We start from the raw sequence: 26,168 nt of genomic DNA on the forward strand, positions 1-26,168 counted from the left end.
AATTATGTTATAACTTGACAGTATAACATAAAAGTATAGGAATATGTGAACACGACGAAAAGTAAGAATTATGTGAGTAGATAAAAGTTAAATTTATATTTCAAAATAAATTATTCTTTAAATAACAATAATTATAAACAATTCCTTTTCATAATAATAATAAAACATGAAATATAAATAATAATAATTTTAATAATAAAATAGGTCAGTGGTGTTAAATAAAAAAAAAGCGACCAAACACACCACTAATGGAATTATTCTATTCCGTGTTAGCATTGAATTACCTACCTTTCCTTCCGTATCAAAAAAAAATAAAACAAAAAAGCATTATAGCTCTGTAACTCGTACAGTCAGTTGTAGCTTTAACTCGTAGAGTCAGTGAGCTAGCTAGCTAGTTGGTTGATGTGAAGTAACCTCTTGTCTGCTTCTTTTATTTTATATAATTTTTATACATTTTTTTTTTTTTCGGATAAAGAACATAAATAATAGCTTTTTAAAAAGGAAATAACGTATATTTTAATTGCTCATTTAAAAATGTATAAAAATTCCCCATCTGTTTCCACGAAAATTTTATATATGTATTACAGCAACCAACACTAGACTTAAAAACCATTAGGAATAAAGTCCAGTTTATACGAAAACAAAATCGTACAGAAGCGCATTCAGCCTTTCAATAAGGTTCAAGTCAAGAACGTGTGATGTCTAAAAAAACGTACCAAAAGCATTTTTCAGTACATAAAAATTTGCACGAGCTATAAACAATTAAAGATGGGAAAGATAAAAGTTATTGCATTTTGTTGCCAATATTTCCTAAAACATTCAAAACAAAAAGATTCTTAAAGAGACGAGAAGGAAATTTCAAAAAACCTCCCACGCTGGAAGTCTATCCCCAATATTTATAATCTTAATTTAATGCTGACAAGTGAAAACAAACAGTTGACCGAGTTAATTGTTGAAATACCATGCATAAATAGTGTTGATTACTCTATCACATTGCATATACATATACAATTTATATAATACATACTATACAATTTACGCCTAATTTGCGCCCTCACGGGTCAACAATGATGTTTACAAAAAAATGTTGCAAACAAAAGTTGTTTATATTTTGATAAGGAACATTTTTTACCCTTAAACTTTTGTTCTATCTCTAACGGTTTACAAGATGGGTTCTACGGACCCAAGACCCTATTGACCTATGTGGCTCATTTACAAACTCGACCTCACTTTTTATGTCCTGAGTACGCTGTAAAAATTTCAGCTTGATATCTTTTTTCGTTTTTGAGTTATCGTGTCCACAGACGGACGGACGGACAACCGGAAATGGACTAATTAGGTGATTTTATGAACAGCTATGACAAAATTTTTTTCCTAGCATCATTATTTTTAAGCGTTACAAACTTGGGACTAAACTTAATATACTATGTATATTTCATATATGCATGGTATAAAAATAATTGGCATAAAATTTGTTGGCTTCGTAGAGCCCTTTTTTTTATATATACCCTTAACAAGTTTACATCAAAAGAGTTTAAAAAATGTGAATAATAATTTTCCGATTGTTTTTTGTCTAAGAAGATCCTTTGGAAATTAATTGGAAAAGATAAAAATTTGAACATAACTTCTATAAAAGAGCTCAGTGTAAATTTGTAAAGGAACTGTTCCTAGCTTGAACATTTAAAAAAAACCATTTAGTTCATCTAAGATAAGCTTTATCCTGTCTGTATTTCTATAGTTAGTGTCAGGTTCGACTGTGTTTGCCTGTATGGAATACATTTTTGTATAATTTTTATTTTAAAATGAAATATGTATATTTATATTTATTATAATATTCATTCTTTTATATATAAATATAATTTTTTTTTTTTGCTAAGGATTTTTAAGTTACCTGATGCAAAAATATTTGTATGAACTTAACAAAACAAAGTTGAATAAAAATCGAAAAACTTTAACATTTCAATTGAAAACGAAAATACAGAGAGCTTAAAATGTTTATAGTGGTATCAGTTCCCTTCTTAAAAATGATTTTACCTGCGTCATGGAAGTAAAAAATTCATTGTCTCGCTAGTGATGAAATAATAGCGAAAAAGACCACCCTACTTTTGAGACTTTACTTTTGAGAGCCAACTTACCTTACTTTTAAGGGGCAACCTGTTACAGCTATCTAAAGAGAATTTTAAATTATGAGAATTTACGTTAGTGATAAGAATTTTAGAAGAAGTGTGAGAAAAAGATACTTCTAACTAGAAATAATTTTTTTATTACGAGAATGGTTTTCGTGTCGAAACCGCTTTAAAGAAAAATAGCTTATGATAGTGTACATGTTACATAACGCCTCGGTTTCATCTCTGGTTAAATCACATACGCCATCCAAAATTCTGGTCGAGGATTTTTCTGGATCCCCTAGCCGACAGTATGGACTTCCCAGGCGAGCATTTAACTCTGAAAAGAACAACTTTTCTGCTTCCTATCTTTCTATACTACATGGCAAGAAATGCATGGCGTTTACTATGCAATGCTGGTATGGTATAGAGACAGATACATATAGTATCTATGTTAGCATAAGTAATATTAAAGTGTGGAATAGGGTTATCCACCAGAAGTATTGCAGGTATCGCTAACCAGTATGGGCCTGACGCCCATACTGTATTGATTCGTCCGCCAAGACTGTTACTAATGTTACTATTCCTTCAATACAGTATGTAGTGATATCCACAAAAAATTTCTTACCATGTATCGAACCACAAAATTGCAAACCACACAAGTAGCTTGCGCTAGGGAATCAAGAAAAATTATTTTTCAAATAATCAATTAAAACAAAAGTATCTTACCTGACAGTCTTTGAAAAGTAGAAACTCAATAAATTCTTTCCTGTTTTTTGCACGAATATTTCTCATTCTGTAAATTTTGTCTTCTTACAAAATAAATTGTATACTTACCTTGTTCATTGTTGTATTTTTTTTTGTTCCCTATAAATTTCTAAGTAAATAAGTACTTTATGCTAACTAATAACATTAGTAACGGTCCATTACTTAACATCGAATTCTACGTGTCACCTTCATTTTAAATCAATGTTATTTACAAATGGTAAAACGATATTAAGTCTCAATAATATTTATTCAATAGTAGTCAAATGCATTTAGTTTGACTACTATTTACACATAAAATTTAAAGTCAGATACACCGAAGTTGTGAACAAAAGTGCGAAGGGTGAACGACCTTTGGAGAACTTCTAGATGTACCTTGAAAATTTATCGTCTCCAATTTCGATAAAACTCTGTATATAAGGTAATTTTGACCCCAAAAATACAAAAATCGGTTTCATTTAACGATTGGGCGAATAATTCTCGAGATAATACCGGAAATCGATCCGAAATATGGTTTTTTTTGAAAATTTCTCGGCCAATCGCCGAATTAACTCGATTTTTGAATTTCTTGGGTCAAAATTACCTTATAAACTGAGTTTCATCAAATTCCGAAACAAATAATTTTTTACGATTTTTTCGAATTTTTCTAAGGGGTACCCCTTGAAAAAATTGCAAAAAATCGATACAAATTTATCGTCTCCAATTTCGATAAAACTCTGTATATAAGGTAATTTTGACCCCAAAAATACAAAAATCGGTTTTATTTAACGATTGGGCGAATAATTCTCGAGATAATACCGGAAATCGATCCGAAATATCGTTTTTTTCGAAAATTTCTCGGAAAATCGCCAAATAAACTCGATTTTTGAATTTCTTGGGTCAAAATTACCTTATAAACTGAGTTTCATCAAATTCCGAAACAAATGATTTTTTTCGAATTTTTCTAAGGGGTACCCCTTGAAAAAATTGCAAAAAATCGATACAAATTTATCGTCTCCAATTTCGATAAAACTCTGTATATAAGGTAATTTTGACCCCAAAAATACAAAAATCGGTTTTATTTAACGATTGGGCGAATAATTCTCGAGATAATACCGGAAATCGATCCGAAATATCGTTTTTTTTCGAAAATTTCTCGGCCAATCGCCAAATAAACTCGATTTTTGAATTTCTTGGGTCAAAATTACCTTATAAACTGAGTTTCATCAAATTCCGAAACAAATAATTTTTTTTCGATTTTTACGTATTTTTCTAAGGAGTCATAAGGTCATTTGAGTCTTTGCTGCGTAGGACCTATCTTGTAAACTGTTAGAGATAGAACAAAAATTTAAATGTAAAAAATGTTCCTTATAAAATATTAAACAACATTTTTTGGTAAACATCACTATTTACCCGTGAGAGCACAAAATTGTATAGTATGTATGTTATGGTTATATCAGTTATAGTATCAGACAGAGTAATCAACACTGTCCGTAGGTACATGGTATTTCGACAATTAACTCAGTCAATTGTTTGTTTTCTCTTGTTTGTTTTTAATAATTTGCTAAGGTTTTAACTTTAATTGAAACAGTTTTTTTTTTATTTTCGCCGACTAGTTTGGGAGAAATCTATGAAAACAAATCATCCATCAATTTGAGTTATTTTTAAATACAAATTTTCACAATTTTTCGATCTTCTATTTCATTTAAAATTTTCACTCAAATTTGATAAGTGATGTAAGAAAATGGTTTTTAGCATACAAGTACCTTAATTATCACTGATAATCATTTTCCAAAACATTTAATACACCTTCTCCTTGCTTTAAATTGTAAGTACTTTGGTATGTCTATTTAAAACATGTTTGACTACAAAAACATGTTTGAGTGAGACAAAGATAGACTATAATATTATAATGTTGCCTCCTAATATTGCATAGAGACAGACAGTATGATGGTGATTGGCATTTCGGTGTGTTTCTTGTTATCTTCTCTCCGTAGATAACAAATTGAAAAATTGTTTTTCCTTTTTTCTTAAAAACAACGATTTTCTCACCTTTGCCAAGATATATGAATGAATCTTACCAAAGAACTATAAGAATCGAAAAACAATAAACACCAAAACTTTTGTTACTTGCAAGATATTGCAAGTGACAAAATAGTTGAAATTATGACAAGACTATGTAAGAGAATCTTGCTTTTTTTGTGCTTTTAAGGATGCATTTAAGGGTGTACGAGCGCTAGGGCAGTTTTGGATAAAACGTGGATAAAACGCCAATTTTTTTTTATATAAAGCTGAACTTAGTCTAAATCAATTCTGAAATTTTAGAAGGGGTTGGTAAAGCAAATGGTAGATGGATGTTAGGTTTTCATAGATTTCTGCAAAACTAGTCGGTGGAAATTAAAAAAAAAAAAAACTATTTTAATAAAAGTTAAAACCGAAAACAAACAAAAAACCTCTGTGCCGGACTATTTTGATGCTGAATTAGGTTATAACTCGACAATATAAGAAGAAAAGTAAGAATAAAATTTTTCGCCAGCTTGAGTAATTTTCAAAATATCGAAAATTGAACAATTTGTTTCATTATTTAGCTTTCGATATTTCAAATTTCAAAAACCAAGGCAGATAGCAAAAACTTATTTTTCGTCTACATCCATGAAGTTATAAGAAAATTAATCATCAAATTTGAAAATAAGATACAAATAATTTCAACCACAAGCCTAAACTTGCCTTGGTTCTTAAGAGACTGAAAAACGTTACACCTTAAGAGAGTTAAAAACGAGGAAAATTTTCGTCAAGATTCCTTTTGAGGCAAAACGAGAAATTCGCGCACTTAAATCCGTCATTATCATACGATCTAAAACATATATAAGGTTGCTTGTGCCATTGCATTGCCTTGCCCGTAAATCTAATGTAAATGTAATCGTGCAAAGCAAAGATATAAGGATTAAAATAGCAGTTCATACTATTACACTGAATGCGAAGAGATATATGTAAATGGGGGAGAGACGGGAAAGAGGATTGAATGAATGCAAGCGAACATGAGCAAAACAACATATACACATACACAAGCAACATGCGAAAAACAGTAGGGAACATTACGATACATAGGAAAGATTGTAGGATGCGACGGTATCTGTCTGTACACGTGTACGTTAAATATTATTTTACCATGTATACAGGGTGTCCAAAATCACAGGACCAAACAAAAAATATCAAATTTTTGTCATTTTTATCTGTAAAATTTTTTTCGATAATAAATAAACACAAATTTTTATGACAAATCAAGTAATAGGAATTAAAGTTTACTATAACATAATTTTTTTTGTTTAATAATATTTACAGAGGAATCTACTATCAAAACTCTAGGATATTCTATTATTATAAAAATTTGCGTTCCCATTTTGAGGAAAAATAAACAAGTAAAAACAATCAATTGACTGAGTCAATTGTTAAAATACCATTTATAGACAGTGTCGATTACGCAATCGTTTGTTGTTTTTCAGTCATGTAAAATGTCTTTCGATATGCCAACTTCATCAACAAAGTCTCTTATCGTTAATCAACGGTTTTTCAACACCAAATCTTCGTTTGTTTGACGTGAGCTTCGTCGGTTGAAGTTGATAGTCACCCAGGACGCTCTTCGTCTTCGACACGTTCACGGCCGGCTTGGAAGTCACTATACCACTTGTAAACATTTTTTCTAGACATAGCCTCATCACCAAAGGCTTTCTGCACCATCCTCAACGTATCCGCAGCAGAAAATTGATTCCGCAAACAAAATTTAATGCAAATTCTTTGCTCAAAAAATTTCGACATGGCAAAAAACGAAAAACTCACTTTTAGCAGCTCACAAAACGACACTTATGAATATTTTTACATGAAATTTGAAATAGATGTCACTGACAGCATTACCAACCAAAAAAAAATTTCCAAATGCTTCAACGCGTGCAGTTTCAATTCAAATGTCACCTTTTTTGGACACAGTATTATGTTTTTGAAAGTCACTATAATATTTACTATATACCAGTATGTATCTATTGAGGTAAAATATTCGTAACAAACATATTTTTCTATGCTAGATCATACCATGCATTCATTCATGCAAGCAGGAAACATCTCTTATGTGTTGCTTCTGTTGCTGCCGTGCATCCTTCTATCTATCTAAAGAAGAATAAGGGAAGAAGAATCCTTATAACTTGTGTATGAATAGGAATTAAAGCTGCATTTAAATTGTTGTCATTCTTATATGCCAAACACAACAGGATGAAATTACATTCAATCTTGAATTCTTTAAAATTGATTTGTGAAATTGTTGCTTCTCAGAAGGATTCTGTATTTAGACTTTATTCATCAGGCAGTCCAAGTACAGGTAAACAAGTCTGTAAAACATGTGAGAAAAAAATAATTCAGAAAAATTTCGATTTTTTAATAAAAAACAATAACGATGTTGACTAAATTTATTTTATCACTTGAAGTTGGTTTTTGAAAATCTAAAGTACGCGAAATATGAACGTTTAAAATTCCTAGTTGAACAAAGAGCAAGATATAGGTTTGTGACGTCATTGTCCGATATCACCATAGAGATTACATATAAAATACTTATAAAACTTTGTTTTGTTAAATGGAGATGGGCAACAATCTTTCTTTGCTTAGAACTTCATTTTTTAACCCATTTTAATTTCACTTCCAAATTTTGTCATTGTGTGTCAAGTTTTAGTTTTTATGAGTGATATGGTAAATTCGACATCAGGCAACTACCGTATTAGCTGTTTTTATTTTATTTCACTATGCCATTGTGCATAATTTGAAAGGGAAAAGCGGCCAGAACGAATTTTTAAAATTATATTAAAATTAGATAAAAGGAAAAAGATGGAGTTACAGTAGCACAATTAGTTTCAGGATTCACTGTTTCAAAATAATCCAAAAATTTATGAAGAAAAAAACAAGTGCAAGCAAATTTACACAAAGACAAATGTAAATTTACTTTTCATATTTTATATCAAAGGCCATCTATGAACCAAAAGTTATTACAGATCAGAATCAGAAATTCATCAACAAAGTAGAATCTAAAGAAATATTCTGATGTGTTTGGGTTTGGAAGTGACGACGCACTTTTGTCTTGCTTTGAAAATTGTTTTTTTGGTGTAGCAACCACTCCATCACAAACAGGTCACTCAAACTCGCCCCCCACCCACCTATTTTGTAAGCCACAGTCTACCGGCTTATACGGATGCATGTTATTATTATCGATTTACCGTGTCATTCAATTTCTGTTTACTGTGTTTGTTAGTGAAATTAGATAAAGGTTGGATATTATGGAAGAAATTTGGTGTTTTTTTTACCAGTATTTATTTTAATGTTTCTTTTAATATAATTAAATATTTATGATTCATTTGCTGTTAAAAAGGAAATTTTTTTCATTAAATTTATCATACTTTTTGTTTATGTGTCAGGTTTTGTCGGGCAAAATTTTTTGTAACAAGGCAAAGTTTAATTATCCTATAATATGTATATGAAAAAAAATCTTGCGCGAACTTGCGATTTTTCTTTTAAGACTAAAAGATAAGGATAGATTAAGATAGCCTGAGTAAGGCAAAAGTCCAAAAAAAGGAGCAAGCAGTTTGCCAGTGAAACTTTGCAACATATAATTCTTTAATCACGTTAGGTGGAAACAAAAGCAAGCATAAATAAGATAAAAAGTGGCTCGGAAGCAGAATAAATTCAAAAAATTGAATAAAAAAGTGAATTAAATAGGTTTGAAGACGAATAAGATAAAATTTTCTTTTCATTATTGCTAAATAAAAGGTACATTTGCATCAAAATAGTCTTTTTAATCGAATTTGAGCATAAAAATTATATTTTGGCCAGAAATGAGATATAAATACTTCACTGCGTGACGTTCCGTATGAGAAGCGAGCACCGGTATCTTGTATCAAGACAACCGGCCTCATTGAGAATAACATTAATTTTTCGAAATAATAATTTATAAAAAAAAGTATCGATCGGACACTTTTTTTCGTCTAACCTCCATTCGTTAAACGCGCAATAGAAAACATAGTTTCAACTATTGCTGTGTGATAGCACCTTTACATCAGATATAAATATCATCATGTTTAGCATTTCCCGCTAGACAATTTCATTGCATAGAGAAAAGCAACGGGGGAGTTTGACTATATTGCACCACCATGTGAGTGTATGAGGGTTTTTACTAAAAAAAAGAAGAAAATTTCTCTTTTTTTGTATAAAACCTACCCCAATGTATTCATAAAGTTTTAGGTATAGGTAAAGCTACCTACAACTAACTGGTATGCTATGCTGCGCTATGCAATGCTATATGTAGTATGCAACGATGCTATTTTCTAAGTGGATTTTTAGTAATTTACTACTGCTGATGAATGAGAAGTATATAAATACCGAGTGTCCCCTCATAGAACATGTCATGGTTCCCAATTTTTTCCGTTTCTTCTTCGATTTATGAATTTTTCATATTTAACACTTTTTTTAATATGTTTATTTCAAGTCCTTCAGAATTTGTAAGAATTTGTCTCATCAAGAAAGTAAGGGTGTGAGCAGAAAATTTTTTAACTTCGGAAATTTTCAGGCCTGTTCGTGTACTTTCGTTAGTTTAATCGTACTCAGTAAATAAAAGAAAAAGGAATAGAAATTTTCTGCTCTAGTAATTTCACTCTCAAACATCATTCAATAAACACTTAATCTAATTAGATAGAGATAAAAAAATAAATTTATATAAAATTATGTAGAGATTATGATTTACACGCATGCGTGAGCAAATCTCTCATCACGCGACTTAAGATTACCGAAAGGTTGACGCAAGTGCTGATGGGTTAATTGACGTAAAAACAATATTCTGCAGGTCTCTTAAAGAGTCTTAGATCAAACCTTCAATCTTACCTAACTTTTTGACGATTTTAGCTGTAGGAATTTCCTGGTGGAGGGACATCCTATAAATATAAAATAGTTAATACAAAAATATTACTCTTGTATTAATGTTTTTTGTATGTTTTTAATAAAAAATTGTTTTTGTACAAAAAAAAAAAAATATACTGGAGAAAGCAACAGAAATGACAGACTCTATACCAGAGATTAGAACGCAGACGGGTGGAGGAATGAGCTTGAAAAAATTTAATTTAAAATAATAGAGTAGCAAATTAAATTTTAAACAGGTAACCTTCTAGATTGGTGGAGATTGAAATATTTGTTGTGTATCGACTTCACAATGATTTAAAACAAAAATGTATATACATGTACAAAATGTTTTAAGTGTGTAGTTTACCAATTGTCCCGTAGAGCGAAAATGAGTATCGAAATCGGTTTTCATTGTTCAGAAACCACATTGGAAAGCCTTGTTTTCTCCACTATGAGTTTGTTTAGGTTGAATTAAACTGCTTCTATCAGTGTTGTCATGAATTTCACATGAAAAAGGTGCTTCTCCAAAATGAATTCCCAAATTTTTAATTTCTGTACTAGAAAAATTTTTTATGCTGTCCAATCACCCTTAATACAATTTTTTTATGTTTAATATTATTTTTAAGGTAAAATAAGTTTTGAAGAGATATATCTTGCCTCACTGATTTTACATTTAGAGGAATAAAAATATAATTATTTTAGGATACGTATCCCTAATAAAAAACGGTATCCAGAAATCAATAATTAACTTTTGGCATTAGATATATAGGCAGGTATATTTGTTTCTACATGATTTAAAAATAATAATTGAATTTATATATAAAATTTATATCATATGCGATTTGTGTATAAGTATTTTTTTTTTTTTTTTTTTGAACAGAACAGTGAGCACAAATAATAAATCTGTTTTGTGTCCATTGCTGCTGCCTTGCCAAATACCAAATACCAATAAATTTTATAGCTCAGATAAATACTACAACAATAATATATACAATAATACTAAACAATAATAAAATACAATTGAATAGTCCAAGTGTGTTTTTGTATCACTAGCTATTATTACATGGGCTAAAAAATATCTGGGGATATTTATCAATACAGTATATATCACAAAATATACCGTATGTATAAAGTAAAGACTATATATTGAAGTTCCCCAAAAATATTCAAAAGCCCTAGAAAATTTTACAAAACTAATTCTCTACTCTGAGAATCCGGAAACATCATAAACACTTATTTAAAATGTACTTGATGATCCGGTGATGGAATTATTATGTATGAAATTATATTTCGTTTCAAATTTTTAAGGTGGTTTCTGTAATAAATTAAAAAAATTAGACGAAAATTTAGAATAAAATTTATCGATATATATATATGCCTTATAGTTTTTGAAATATTGGAGCCAAAAGATTCAGAGAAAATCACTTATAGAAGAAATAATCAACCAATTCATACAATTTCATCACTTTAAATGTATTCAGGTAAGGGAAAAGAGTGTCAAGTGCCATAATTTTTTTTACAGGAAAAATTTATCATGGTTAAAAACGCAAACTTTAACTAGTCAAATCTAAAAATTGAACCCCGTTAGGGGTATTAAAATATTTATTTGCTTATAAAAGGACATTAATTAGAATGCATATGTACGATTTCGAGGAATGTTACATCTATTTATCCATCTTCTGGATTTCTACACTAGCATTAACTTTAACGGTGAAGAAAAGCAATGTTAACGTTTCAATATCTTTGTTACATACGGTACACGAAAACCATATATATTTATAAGACTGTGAATAACATTTTCTATTACGGTACAAAAGATATTTTATTATCATTTCAATTATTGGACAATTTCGAACACACATATACTAAAGTATATGAATTACAATTTTCTATGCGTAGATATTTTTGATACTTTCATAAATAACATTCGAGACAAATCGAAACAATAGTCGAACTACTCAAAAACTAATAAAAAGAAGAGCACTAGGTATAGTATCATATTAGGCATTATTTAAGGTAATTTCTCCTGAAAGATATTAATTTAGTATATGGCGCGTCAAAAAATCCATGAACTTCAGCTTTCTGCCGTGTAGTAAATAAGCTCCAGAGTCGATGTGGAGCATTTTCTCGCATATATACATGGCAGAGCAGCCATTTTCGAGATAAAGGAAGGGGCGCTGAGCAGCCATTTTCGAGATAATCAAAATTTTAATTGTATTTTTTGGTCAGTTTTAAGCAAAAAATTATTGAAAAATAAAAATGCAATATTCGATTTAAAAAAAAATGTCTTATTTTTTCTATCTCTGAGGGAATTCAATTAGGTAACGCAGCTTCTGCGCTACAAATTTTTTCATATATATATGGAATAATTAAAACTGCTGTTAATCAGAGATAATAAACAAAATGGGAATATCCTTAATAAAGAAAGTGTTTTTTGAGATCCAACTACTATAGTTAAAATTTTATTTAGATGTTGTGGCAAAAATAAAAAATATTGGGAAAGAAGTAATAAAATAATATTGACACAAAAAATAATAAGAAATTCATTTTTTATTTTGTGTGTGTTGTTGTTCGAAACCTTATAATAAATAATAAACACAACATTCACGAGAGAATATGATGAGACCTTTTTTATCTAAATGTGTTCCAACTCAAAGGGTATATTGAGTGGATGGAGAGCTTGATCATTTTAGGATCTTGTACCTCATCCGGATACGATTTTGTAGACATACTCAGATTTGTGCATTTTTTCTTCTTGTGATACATGCTTAAGGTAGTACGAGCGACAAGGCAGGTTTAGACTTGTGGTTGAAATTATTTATATCTTATTTTCAACTTTCATGATTAATTTTGTTATAACTTCATAAATGTAGACGAAAAATAAGAATAAAACTTTTTGATATCTGCCTTTTCGAAATATTGAAAACTAAACAAAATTTAGAATTTTCGATATTTTGAAAAGTACTCCAGAGAATTTTATTCTTCGTATATTGTCAAGTTATAACATAATTCACCATCAAAATTTAAAATATGTATTTTATAATTTTATATACTTTTCGAGTCGGTGTCAGCCAAGGAAACAACTCTGACAGAACAGACTCCAAAAGTAATAATAATTGTAACTACATTATATTATCTTTTTTTTTTTTCACTTTTTAGTGCAAATTAATTTCTTAGGTTGTGGGCCATCTCAAATTTTGCCGGATATGTGTCTTATACCAATCCTAGGAACACCTTAAGGTCTAGGCTTGTGCCCAGTTTAATCGAAATCGTTAGAGCCGTTTTTGAGAAAACCCCAAAAATCCTGTTTTGGCCTAGAGGGAAGTACCCTTGAAAAAAGGCCTAGGGAAAAAATGAAAAAATCATCTGGAATTATGACCAAAGTGAACCTATGTACTAAGTTTGAGGAAAATCGGTTGAAAATTGAAGGCTCCAGCTTGGTTACAGACATATCGACATACCGACGGACGCAACATTTTTTAAAAACCACTTTTTTGGAATCAGTGCACCCTCAAAACGTGTATTTCCGTTGAAACCCCGATATCGATTTTTTTCGATCGCAATACTTTACAATATAATAAAGTAAAAAGAATCATCAAAATCGGTTCACCCAGTTAAAAGTTATAAAGCAACAATCATTAAAAAAAATAAAGTCGAATTGAGAACCTTCTCCTCTTTTTAATGTCGGTTAAAAAGATGTATTCAAAGCTTTTCCCAAAATTTTACGCCCGTGCTTACTATATCTGTATGGTACATCCTCGCATGTCCATGAAAGTGAAAACCAAATTATCTGCCAGTTTTGTCAATACAGAAATGCGTTTTATCCTCCTTCAAAGCAAAAGCGAGACTGTGATGCAGCCCCAAATTTGCCACTATCTTACAATCAAATACTTCTAATTTTGAATTCGAACCTTATTTCGAGTGAAATTGAACTCAAAATTTTGTTACAGAACCTTCTTCGATACTAAATCTAACACACACTTTCTCGATCATTTTATTTTCTGTTTCACACCAAATAACTTTGTTCAATATTTATATTCAAAATAAAACGTTTATCTCAAAAAAAGGGAAAAAATTGGAAGAAAAAAAAATGATGTCAAAAGCTATTTCGTTATTTATATAAATAATAATATGTGACGTCATTCATTGTGTTTTCAAGATATATTTCCGTTTTGTTCTTTTTCATATCGGAACAAAAAAATAAATAAATAAATAATACATTGTGAATATCTTCATTAAAATATTTTTATTCCCTTCCACAAAGTAAAGACAGTATTGAAATTGCAAAAACTGCGTATAGTCTTTCTCAACTCCGACATCAACATAAATTCTTCCGAGTTCAGTAAGAAAAGATGTATTTTGATTATTTGCTTCATATTTCGGTAAATTCGACAATTTTGAGAAGCGACAATTTTTAAAAAGAAATAAATTACTTGAAAATCTGGGTACACAAAATCTAAAAAATATCGAACAGCATTATAATTCGATGGTGAAATTAGATTAATTTCATCATCTCCCGACTTTCTGGTTTATCGTCCGACTTCTCGTAACTTGGAGATGGCCACCCCACAACTGAACCATTCATTTTGAATATGACTAAATCCAATGTGACTAGTCTCGACGTGGTATCCGACGTGGCAAGTATTTGAAAGTATTCGCATGACTCCACACGCAATCGTCGTACATTTTTTAAACTTTGATTTTCGGACAGTTGAAATTTAGTTGTGCCTATAATTCCTTGTACGTAGCAATAATCAATACAATTTTTTTTTTTGAGTATTTTGAAGCGAATTTTTAAAATAAAAAAAATTTTCTCATAAAATTAGAATTAACAGATTCACCATTTGAAACTACCTACAACTTTTCCACCACAAGTGTATAATTATTCAAAAAATTACTACTCAAAATTTTCTAGTTTTAATTTTGATAAAAAAATTTTAGGTTATTCCAAAAAAATCCAATTCGAAAAATGCTAACACCAAAACCTGAGAATTATTTTAAATATGGTTTATGGGTATTTTATTGCCAAGGCTTAAAGCATTTCCAAAGAAATCCAACGAAATTCTATTTACGACTGGAGAAAACATTGTTTACAATTAATTTAATTTGTATAATAATCGTTTTTCTTGGTCCAAGTTCACACTTAATTTACGCGGCGAAGGATGTGTCCGAAATGGTTTTCGATGTACTACTGTCGATCATAATTTTGATTGGACTTTGTCAGTTTTTGTATTATAAACGGCATCAGGAGGAAATGGAAAGCATAATAAAAATGACGAATGAAAAATTTATTTATGAAATAAATACGGGTCAAGAAACTTTTGATATGAAGCGAACTCATAAAAAGCTTAACTGGTGGTTTTTTCTATGGGGCCCTGTTTGGGCAATTAATGGCTTGGGTCTAGGTTGGTATTATTATTTTTATTTCTGCAATCGTGAATCCAGATAAGTTAAGAGGGACATTTTCCCTTAAAAAATATCAGAAAGTCAACTATGTCAAGATACTAATCACTAGCCACGATACATAACAAATTTGGATAGCTGATAGCTAGGCTGAAAACTCCTGAAGAAGTATTATTATTCCATAGGAACCAAAAATTAAAAACTCTCTTAACGCTTGGCTTGGCCACGAATACTTTAAGAGATATTTGATTACAGAATCACACAAAAAGATGATACTACCACACGGTAAAAAAAACGACTATTTTTATATGACTATGCCCGTATGTGCGAACGACATTCTGATTTGGCCATCAAGGAAATAATAACATTAGCAACAGTTATGGTGGACGAGTCAATGTAGTATGGGCATCAGAGCCATACTGGTTGGCGATATCGCAATATTTCTTGTGGATAGCCCTACTCAATACTTATGTTAAAATAGATACTATATGTATCTGTCTCTATACCATACCAGCATTGTAATAAACATCATACATTGCTTACCGTGTCCTCCAAATTTTCTGGATCTGCGCTTGCTCTACAGAACCTTTTGTTTTAATTACTTATCACAGATTTTTTAGCTCTGGAACTTTCACACATTGGTATTGTTTTTCATAAGGCATTTCCGATTTCAACATATTTGCCGCTGCTGGTTGATGAATTTAGTACACCAATTTTTCAAATCTTATCAATTTTGCACTACATTGGAACAATACAAATTGGTATGGCAGATACAAGTATGGAAAACATCACAATACCACCCATGATTCTAATTACGAGACAATTTCGAATGTTAGCGGAAAAAATTAAATGCATACATTTTACAGCACTGATAAAAATTGGTATTGACGTACAATGTGTTCAACTTTGTCGAGAAAATTTTTGTTCGTATGTAATTTTTTTATTTTATTTTGCTCCACTGGGTGAATTAAAAATAGTGTCGCCTTTACCAAAATATATTCTTGATATCAAATCATTAAATAAGTTTCATGACATGAACATGGTGCCAAAAATGACCTTCTTCGGAACCATATCCGTTACAATAAAAGATAGAAGATAATAGATTTTTTTTTAAATTATTTTCATCCGTTTTGGTTTTTGTGCAATTGCAATTCAGCAACAACAGGATGCCCGTACTCGAACTTCGAAAATTGTACATTTCCTGTTTTGTTGATCATAAATCGTTGTTGATCGTAAATTTTAACACAAATGTATCTCTTTGTTTTTATTTCCTTCATACTTCCTTCATCAATTTTTTAGCTCCAATCACATATCGAAATTCGAAAAAAATGATGGAAACAAAAATACTATCGAATATTTACTGCAATGTGTTTTAACCGAAGACCAAAAGCAAATTTACGAAAAAAATTTAAGAAAATTAATGATCCAATGTGTGGAATACCATCAAACATTGATTAATTGTTGGGAAGAAATTGACCGGATTTTATCTCCAATATGGTTACTTAGAGTATTTTCTGCAATTAGCTGCATCTCTGTATGCCCTTTTTGTGCTTATATGGTTAGCATTATCATACTTTTAGCGTATGATGAGTATTTAATAGGATTCTTTTTTTTTTAATTTAATTTTAGTACATGCAAACGAACCCAATTGTGGCTCAATCTATGGCTGAAATAGGTGGTTTAGCTGTTATTGTATGTGGAGTTTATTGTTACTTAGGATCACAGCTGTCCGAATCAGTAAGTAAAATCCGTCGAAAATGGTGTAAGTCTGTCATTAGCCGTAAATCCTATTTATGATTTTGTTATGATGCCATTGTAAAATAAAATGTCACTCACTCCAAGAACAAACTGACCGTCATAATTACGTCATGAATTTATACATTATGACTTACATTTTATGCTTTACAGGTGTCACATTGTTTGAAATTATGCAGGGAAAAGTTCGTTTTGCATTTAAACAATAAAAAAATAAACTAAACTAAGACTAAAGTTGCAGAGTTTGATGGGGGCCCTCATTTTCTGACATCAGATTAGACACAGTTCTCCGGATTGCTTTAATAGTAAATTTAGATCCTAAAAGTTAGAGAGTTAGAGATAGAATAACACTTTAAATTAGAAAGTTCATCCTCATAAAAAAACTAGTAACTTACTTTACATTTTTTCGAAAATCGTTAGGTTTCGGAGGAAATGCGACTTAAAAATATGTCATTACTAGCTTTAAAAAAATTTTTTAGATCATGGGCAATAATGGTCATTCGTCTGTATGAATAACTTTTAAGCCCAGATAAATATCGAAGATCAAAGTCCCATGACCTGAAACTACAATTTCAGATCAGTTGAATCTCTTCTATTGGCCTTAACAACTTTTTACTAAAGCATTTTTCCTTAGTTAACGTGTTTTCTTCCGATTAAATACAATAATGAAATATTTTTCCGACAGCTAACGATTTTCGAAAAAATGTTAGTCATTTTATGAGTTTCAATTTTCTAATTTATTGTGTTATTCTATCTCCTTACCTTTTAGGATTTCCCCCATCAAACTATACCATTATACCATTTTTGTTGGGACCATTTTTAATAAATTACGCCTCTGGCGAAATATTCACATTAATAGACTAAAATTTTCATATGAATAGAGTAAAACTTTTTTTGCCATCTTGTATACGTACAAAAATAGGACGCCAAGCCAAAAAAAAACAAGATGGACAATCAGGGTTTTTTATTGAAAATAAAACCTTGAATTTTTTCGCGATAAAATTTATACATCAGAATATTTCTTCTTTAGAGTGAAGAAATTCAATGGGCTGCATATGACAGTGCTTGGGTCACTACTAATTCCAAATACTTTAATAAATTAATGTTAATAATGAATTTACGATCCGCTAAACCGGTTTCATTAACCGCATGGAAACTTTTCGACATATCAATTGAGTCATTTTCAGTCGTAAGAAAAAATTTGTTTTTAATAATTAGTCAAAATTTTGATTTTGTTTTTAATTTTTTGGATTAGGTTTTACGACAATCATATTCAATTTTTACATTTATGATTAATGTATTTGATAAGAAATAAATTCCAGCAAATATTTGGTAAGTATTCAACGATATATTCGATCTCACAGTTATGTCCAAAATAAAAACCTTTTTTCGTCTACATAGACGAATCATACTCGAAATAAATTTATGAGTTGGTTTTTTTCAAGGAAACATTATTACTGAGATAATATGTAATACATTACTTTGCAAATCTTTTAATTTATCTCCAGCAAACTTTCAGAGAATAAGTTTTCTCCAACTTATATACAAATGTTTGTTCACATGTAATTTTGGCATTCTAATAAAGTTGTTCTTTAATGATTTGAATTTAATTTTTTTTTTACTTTACCTGAGGTTCCTCCATTTTACGAATGCTTTTCAGAGGACAAAAAGCAGTAATGCTGCCCATGTCAGAGTGTAGGCATTTGATAAAAGAAAAAAATTTACTGTCTTTTATAGCGAACGAATCCTGCAATGGGCAGCATATTATAGTGTTTGGGTCACTGCTTATTCCAAAAACTTCAAATAATTAATATTAATAATGAATTTACGATCAGCCAAATCAGTTATTTTTTGAATTAGATTATCTATACAGCAATCATATTCATTTTTTACATTTATTTAAAGCCTCAGAAGATAAATAAATTTCAACATAATTTTGAGTATTCAAACATTATCGGTTTCACCTTTGTGTTTTCGAAAATAAAAATAATTATATCGTGTATTGTATTTTATAGGTGGAGACGATTACCGAGATAATAATATAAGTTTAAACGCCATATGTTTGACTTTACATAGAAAAACTCTCGATGAAGGCAATATAAATTCATTGTGAACGAAATATTCTCAAATATACACAAATTTTCACTATGCTCACCGATAATTTTTCTAAAAAGACTTTTTTTGTCAATTATTTAATCATTTTAGTGTGGAAAATGGTAAATGTTTTGCACCAACCCTCTTTATGAGGTACCAATTGACTCCATGCCGTAGGACCTGAAAATTTTAAGAGATTGGTTAAATGTACTAAATTTTGTACTTATAAATTTCCCAAAAGGTTTCCATATAATTGCAAATATTATAAAAATTGATTCAATTTTGCTCTAACCTCCGCATTCCGGCTAAAGTTGATGAAATATTGCTTACGGACAGATTTAAACGTTCCTTTTTTGGTTAACATTTTCTGCTTAATTGAATCGATTTTTATTCAAAAGTGGATTTTTTTTTATAATTACATTCGTTTTTTTTTTTCATTTAAAATTCAGGATCTCTTTTCGAGTTAAAAAGTTAATTTCTTTTTTGTTTATATTATTTTATTTTTTATACATCAGACTCGGACTCTTCCAACTTTAACACCTGGAACAAAACAAAATTTTAACAAAAATATGAATCAATTTTTTCAAATTTAATTTTATAAATCGGATAAGTTTTGACCTACTCTATAGCTATTAAAATTTAGTAGGTTAGGTTAGGTTTGAGTGACTGTTCTGGGGTGAGACACACTAAAACCAAAGAGTCCATTGTGATACCAAAAAAGACTTGGCCTATGCCTCCACTACTCACTGTCCACTATTTGGAGATGTTTAAGAAAAGCAGAAGTAGTAAGACGTCGGCGAATTTAAGGTGGGAGAGGTCTTCAAAAAAAGGCTGGACCCAGCGAGTCCATCTAACAATGGCAAAAATTGAACATAAGAAGATCAGACATTGTTTCTTCCTCATATATGCAATAATCTTAATACACTGTTAGAGCCAAGCGTTCAGCGTCCCGAGCCGAGTCCAACTGCCTTGTGCCATTTCTAGCAAGCTCATCGGTTTTAAAATTTCCTGGAATGCCCCCGTGTCCCAATACTCGTGCCAGGTTTGCAATCATTTATTTCAAGTTTCTTTCCGTGGATTGCGGGGCGTTCTCGACAGGCCTGCATAGCCTTCGAAGTTAGATAGACTGAACTGAAGGATTATTACATGATTATTAAAGTTTACATGACAAGAAACAATTTTCTGCAGCAATTAACAAGCAATTACCTTTCTTAAATAAATTTTTATACTTTGAAAAACTATAACTTAAAAATAATAACTACATTTATCTGAATTTATTATGAATAATTATCTGAATTTATTTTTAAAAAGTTTAGAAACTTTTACTGGAAAAGTTTAAGTATTTTAATAATTAAAATAATATTTTCTAAATAGATTAATTTTCATTTCAAAATTTTAATTCTATTTAAAAACATTAAAAAAAACATGCCGACAATAGAGTCAGAAAAACCAAATAATTATTTTAAAAATACTTTATGGGTATTTTATGCTCAAGGTTTAAAACATTTTCAAAAAAACCCAACAAAATTAGGTCTGCAATTAGAGAAAGCATTGTTTAGAATCAATTTGAGCTGTATAATTTGGTGTTTTATTTCCGCATTTTTACATTTAACAAATGTTGCAAATGAAATGCCAGAAATGGTTTTAGATTCCCTACTAATGATAATTTTTGCTACGGGATTTGCTCAAATATTATATTATAAAATCTATCAAACAAAAATGGAAAATATTATGAAACTGGTTAATAAATATACGTATGAATGGAACACAGGCTTGGAAACATTTGATATGAAAAAAGGTTGTAAAGTAGTCTTTTATTGGTATTTACTTTGGGGTCCTGTTGCAATTATAGGTTGGTATTAATACGAATTTTTTTTTTTAGAATAATAATATGTGTACAAATTGCACGTAATATACTGACGAATGCTCTAATTTTCTTGCTTTTTCCTCGGAAGAATATCCTAATATTGGGATCCTCGAAAAAACTGGATTATCTTTTGATACAAAAAAAGGTAAAACTGCGATCATAATAGATCTAGTTGTATTTTGGTAAATGTATGTACACTTGTTCGTCTGTGTAGATATACTTACATCACAATCGATGAACAGTAGATCATCTATGTACATCAGAGTACATCATAGTACATAACCGTACATCAGTGTTGATCTATATTTATATCAATAGATGTACGATAGTAGACCAACAGTCATGTACACATATGTACCTTGGTATAGTATAGTACATCTGTTGATATAAATGTAGACCAATAATGATATAAGCTTATGTACATTGATGTACTCTGGTGTGCATTGGTGGACTATTGTACATCAATTGTGATGTTAGTAGATCTAGATAGACGAACAAGTGTACATGTACTAAGATATAACTAGGTTATTATGATCTCAGTATTACTTTTTTTTATCATAAGAATTCGTCGGAGATATCCTGATATATAATCCATTTTTTCCCGGGAAAAGTCATTTTATGTTGCGACAAGCGGTGACTTAGAGCAGAACTGCGGTAACAGACTTAAACTGGATAACAGCAGGCGTTAAATAAATAGTTACCCACAATTTAATTGATCAGGATATTTAATATGACATAACATAAAATTTCATTGTACTTTAAATTATATCTACTATGTTTAGTATCTGGTAACTCAAAATTCATTTTTTTGAAAGAAAAAAACATAAATTTAGGACAAAAATACAAATTGACAGATTGTTTTTGCATATTCCAAAATTCATAGCAAGCTGAATCGATTTAAAAAAATGTTAGTTTCCTAAGTAACTGTTCCGTATTTTACGCAATTTAGAATTATTGAATAACGATTTTGTTGAATAAATGAAAGTAGAAAACACTCACCATGTGCTGATAAACGCTGTTAGCTGATATTAACTTACGGCAGGAAAATACAAGGGTGAAAGGATATTATAAGGATGGTGGTTTTAGCCTTAGCACATTTTCACTTTTTTTTTTATAACTTCGATAGTTGGAAATTGTTTGAACACTTTGTAAAATAGTTAATACGAAAACACAAAAACGAGGGAATAAGCACACAACTGCTATTTGTCGAACTATGATAAATTCGGAAAAAATTAAGAAATAAGTTGAACGATTTAAGTTCATGAATTAATTATGAGAAAAAAACGAACCGAACTTTATTGTTCCAACATTACAATTTAAATAACTTTTTAATTACTTTTTAATAAAAAAGAAACTAGCCGGCCCGCTGGTGGCCGTCTGGTCAATACGTACGCATAAGGCGTTGGGCAAAGATGTATTACTCCACCAACACTCATACTTTTGATGTATTAATAAGCCAATGCATAATACACAAAGACAGTTTGGCGCGAACAGTAACCTACAAGTCGGATTTTGGGGTCTGTTGAACTTTTTACCTCCCAACCAGCAAACAAATCATAAAGTGCGATAAGAAACATGGTTCCAAAAATAGTGCAACTAAAATAGGGGTATTTTTATTTGTCATTATCATACGTTTTAATAATTGTTAACGAATTCTCTAATTTTGCAGCCACACAATTTGCGCAGTTTGATGCAATAATTCATAGAAAATTTTCAGTTCCGACATATTTGCCAGTGATCGATGAATATAGTTCACCATATTTTGAAATATTAACAATTATCTACTATATTGGTACAGTTCAAATGGGAATGTCTTTCACCACTTTGGACAATATCACGCTACCACCAATGGTACTTAGTGCACAACAATTTCAAATGTTAGGAGGGAAATTAAAATCCATACATTTTACAGCATTGATTAATATTGGAATTGTCACGAAAGAAAATGTTAAACTTTATCGTGATAAATTCTTTACGTAAGTAAAATGAGACAGAGTTTCGTTATTTTGTGGTTTGATTTCTGCTACTAAAATGTTTTTTCAATAAGATTGCCCAAATTGTACATAAATTAAACTACACGGTAAGTAATGCATGGCGTTTATTACAGTGGTGGTATGGCATAGGAACAGATACTCAAAAAGTATATGATAATACTCTATATAATACTTCCGTGTGATCGATAACTAGGATGTTATTTACAAACATATAGACAAAGAAATAAAGCACTAAAAATGGGTCATCTGTCAATTTTATGAGTAGTAAGACGGATTGAGATGCAATGTGTACACTGTGTCTCTTGCAGCTTTACGAGAATATGTACCATCAGGTACCTTGAGGACCATTTTTGTAGTGATATTTGTGTTTAGCGGCTTCCAAAACGTCCAAGTAACAATTTTCGACAAATTATGTATTCTCGGGAAATTCCAAAAGAAGAATTGTATCTGCCCGCCCTAGGCACCAGGTACCTCGGAAACCATTTTTGTTGTGATATTCAAGTTCAGTGACCAGAAAAAACTCCGAGTAACAAAATTAGACGCATTTCCATTGATATTTAGTTTACATTTTTTCATTTCTCCCACCGTCACTTTTGCTCACAAAATTTTTAGTACTCACGCCTATACTTACATAATGATATTGTCACAAAATTTCTTACCATGTAGTTTTGTATGAGATAGGGTAAAATGTTGCCCCAAGCGTATAATGAACCTGAAACCATTTTGAAGTTTCTTAGCAGATCTTTACTGGAAAGAGTTTACTGGAAATAATTTTAATTCAAATCAGATAATTTTAATCAGAATGTAGTTAAGCTGAAAATTTATAGTGGTTGTGGTTTTGTTTTCCTATCTATACAAAGCATAAAACAAAGTCGCTTCCCGCTGTCTGTACACATCATGGCCTTATATAAGCTTAGATGTATAAAACTACACAACGAATTTTGATGTGGATTTTCTAATAGAGTAAGGAGTTGAAATAAGAATTGAAAGAGATGTGCTTCATTTACTTAAAAAGTTGTGGATCGATTTAGCTCAAATATTGACATAATACATAATTAGCTTCAAGAATTATTTTTATGTATTTTTAACCTTCGGGGGGGGGGCGGAAAGGTGGAGCGAGAAAGAGGGGATGAATAATCGAATATTTTCAATATACCCAAGTGGGATATCAAATAAAAGAGCATGAAATGTACATTACAAAACTGTAACCGCTACGAAAGAGATGAGGGGAGTGGTAAAAGTGGGGATGTTTTCCAGTAAAGCGGGTAGTTCACGGCTAGAAAATAAATAAATAAAATATTTTTGCGAAAAAAGTACAAATTTTGATTCTTTCAAAGTACAAATTTTGAGTCTATTTACAAACTGACCACTATATTTTTCCATCATATTTCATTTTTAAACATCTTATATTTGATTGCTCTTTTTTTCTGTTCTACCCTTATCTTTTTTATTCCTTTATAAAATTCGATGATTCACCCATCATTTTTTCAAGCTTATTATTTCTAGGTTTGACGAAAAATATACTCACAGTCTTAAAATGTACCGCTTAGGAAAAAACGCGCTGGAAAGTAATTTCAACACAAAAAAAATCATAACAATAAATTAAAATAATAAATTTACTAGGCAAACATGCTAGTTTTTACAGATGCTCTCCTGATACTCTAGACATATTATACTCAAAACTAGTAATAATTTAAGAACTTTTGATTTTGCAACACTTTTCTACGAAATTTGTTGTTTGTTGTTTTTAATCACTGCTACAGGATAGCCATGGCTTACGGTATCTATGGGAGCGGAATTCCGCACGGGTCGAGCTATTATACGTTAATATTTGTGGAGGAAGTTTCACGTATGCAAAGTGAAGTTCCTTGAATCTATCAACACAATGTACCACTGTTATTGGCATGTTGCATGACGATTTTCCCGATTTGTCCACTAAATAAAAGTTTTTTTTTTTTTAGCAATTATTATAAGGCAGAATTGGAAAAACTTTACGACAGTAAAAGTACTATTGAATACTTATTTCAATGTGTTTTGACCGAAGAGCAAAAAGTAATGTATGAAAAAGAATTACAAAAATTAATGTTGGAATGTGTTGAATATCATCAAATATTGACTGATTGTTGTAACGAATTCGATCAAATTTTATCTCCAATTTGGTTAATAAAATCTCTATATGCTGCCCTAAATATTTCTATCGGACCTTTTTATGCCTATACGGTAATTGAGATTTTTTTTGTTAGATTTGCTAACTTCTAGTGTGCGAAATTTAATTTTAGTACAAAGATAAAAATCCAGTCATTGCCCAAATTATGTTCGAATATGCTGCTTTACAAACATTTGAATATGGAATATTTTGTAACTATGGACAGCATTTATTGGAAGCGGTAAGTTACTTTCTGCGAGATTTAACTATTTTAGCCGCGGGCATACCCAACTTTTGGTCGAAGTTCGTTTTTTGTCTAGAGACGGAAAATTAAAAAATTTAAGGCCTAAAAATTGCATGAATTCAACAGTATTTTAAAAATTTTATTGATTCGAATGAAAAAAATTTGTTTTTAGAGTGATAAATTCCGGCAGGCTGCATACGACAGTGCTTGGTACACAACTAATTCAAAATTTTGTAAAAAATTGTTACTAATGATGATTTTACGCTCTAATAAATCAGTGTCAATAAATGCTGGAAAGTTTTTTAGTTTATCAATGGAGTTATATTCAAATGTAAGAAAAACTTTATCCATGAATTTTGACATGAAAATTCTTAACTACTGTTTACAATTTTTGACCACAGATTTTACAAAAATCGTTTTCATTCTTTACATTTATGCAAAATATGGCAGGAGAATAATTAGATCGATCCACGTTTGAAATAAAAACAACAGCAGATGGAAAGATATGCCTTGGAGGCACGGCTATACTTTTACGTTAGTATTCACTGCTTTTCAACAAGCACGATTTTCTTAAAGGCAATGAGCTTCCATCAGGAGTCAATCATTTTATATTTGTAATATTGCACTTATTAAATAAAGCTTTTTTCTCTTCAATTTTTTAGGGTTCTTTATTTCGATATCTAAGTTTCGAGGATATTTTAGGACTACTATGCACGAAAGCCTTAAGAATTTCACGACAAAAAGCCATTCTTCATCAAACTACCTAAGTGCTAGGAAAGTAAGATTGCCTCTACCAAGCTTCGATCATAATACAGGGAGGCTAGTCAAAACCAATGTTTTTGTGAAAATCAGCAGAAAAATAATATTCTCGAGATTTTTTGACCCAAAA

General features: G+C 30.4%; 1 protein-coding gene across 1 annotated transcript; it reads left to right on the forward strand.

The window, feature by feature from the left end:
• The first annotated feature begins 20,747 nt into the window (after positions 1-20,747).
• Positions 20,748-25,737, forward strand: LOC123296343 (odorant receptor 83a-like). Its single transcript, XM_044877805.1, has 6 exons — positions 20,748-20,880; positions 22,565-22,871; positions 24,851-25,109; positions 25,169-25,276; positions 25,452-25,610; positions 25,681-25,737. The coding sequence occupies exons 1-6, from the start codon at positions 20,748-20,750 to the stop codon at positions 25,735-25,737; spliced, it is 1,023 nt and encodes a 340-aa protein (XP_044733740.1).
• Positions 25,738-26,168: the final 431 nt, after the last annotated feature.

The sequence above is a fragment of the Chrysoperla carnea genome, chromosome 3 (assembly GCF_905475395.1).
Source record: "Chrysoperla carnea chromosome 3, inChrCarn1.1, whole genome shotgun sequence".
In the NCBI taxonomy this organism is placed as follows: domain Eukaryota; kingdom Metazoa; phylum Arthropoda; class Insecta; order Neuroptera; family Chrysopidae; genus Chrysoperla; species Chrysoperla carnea.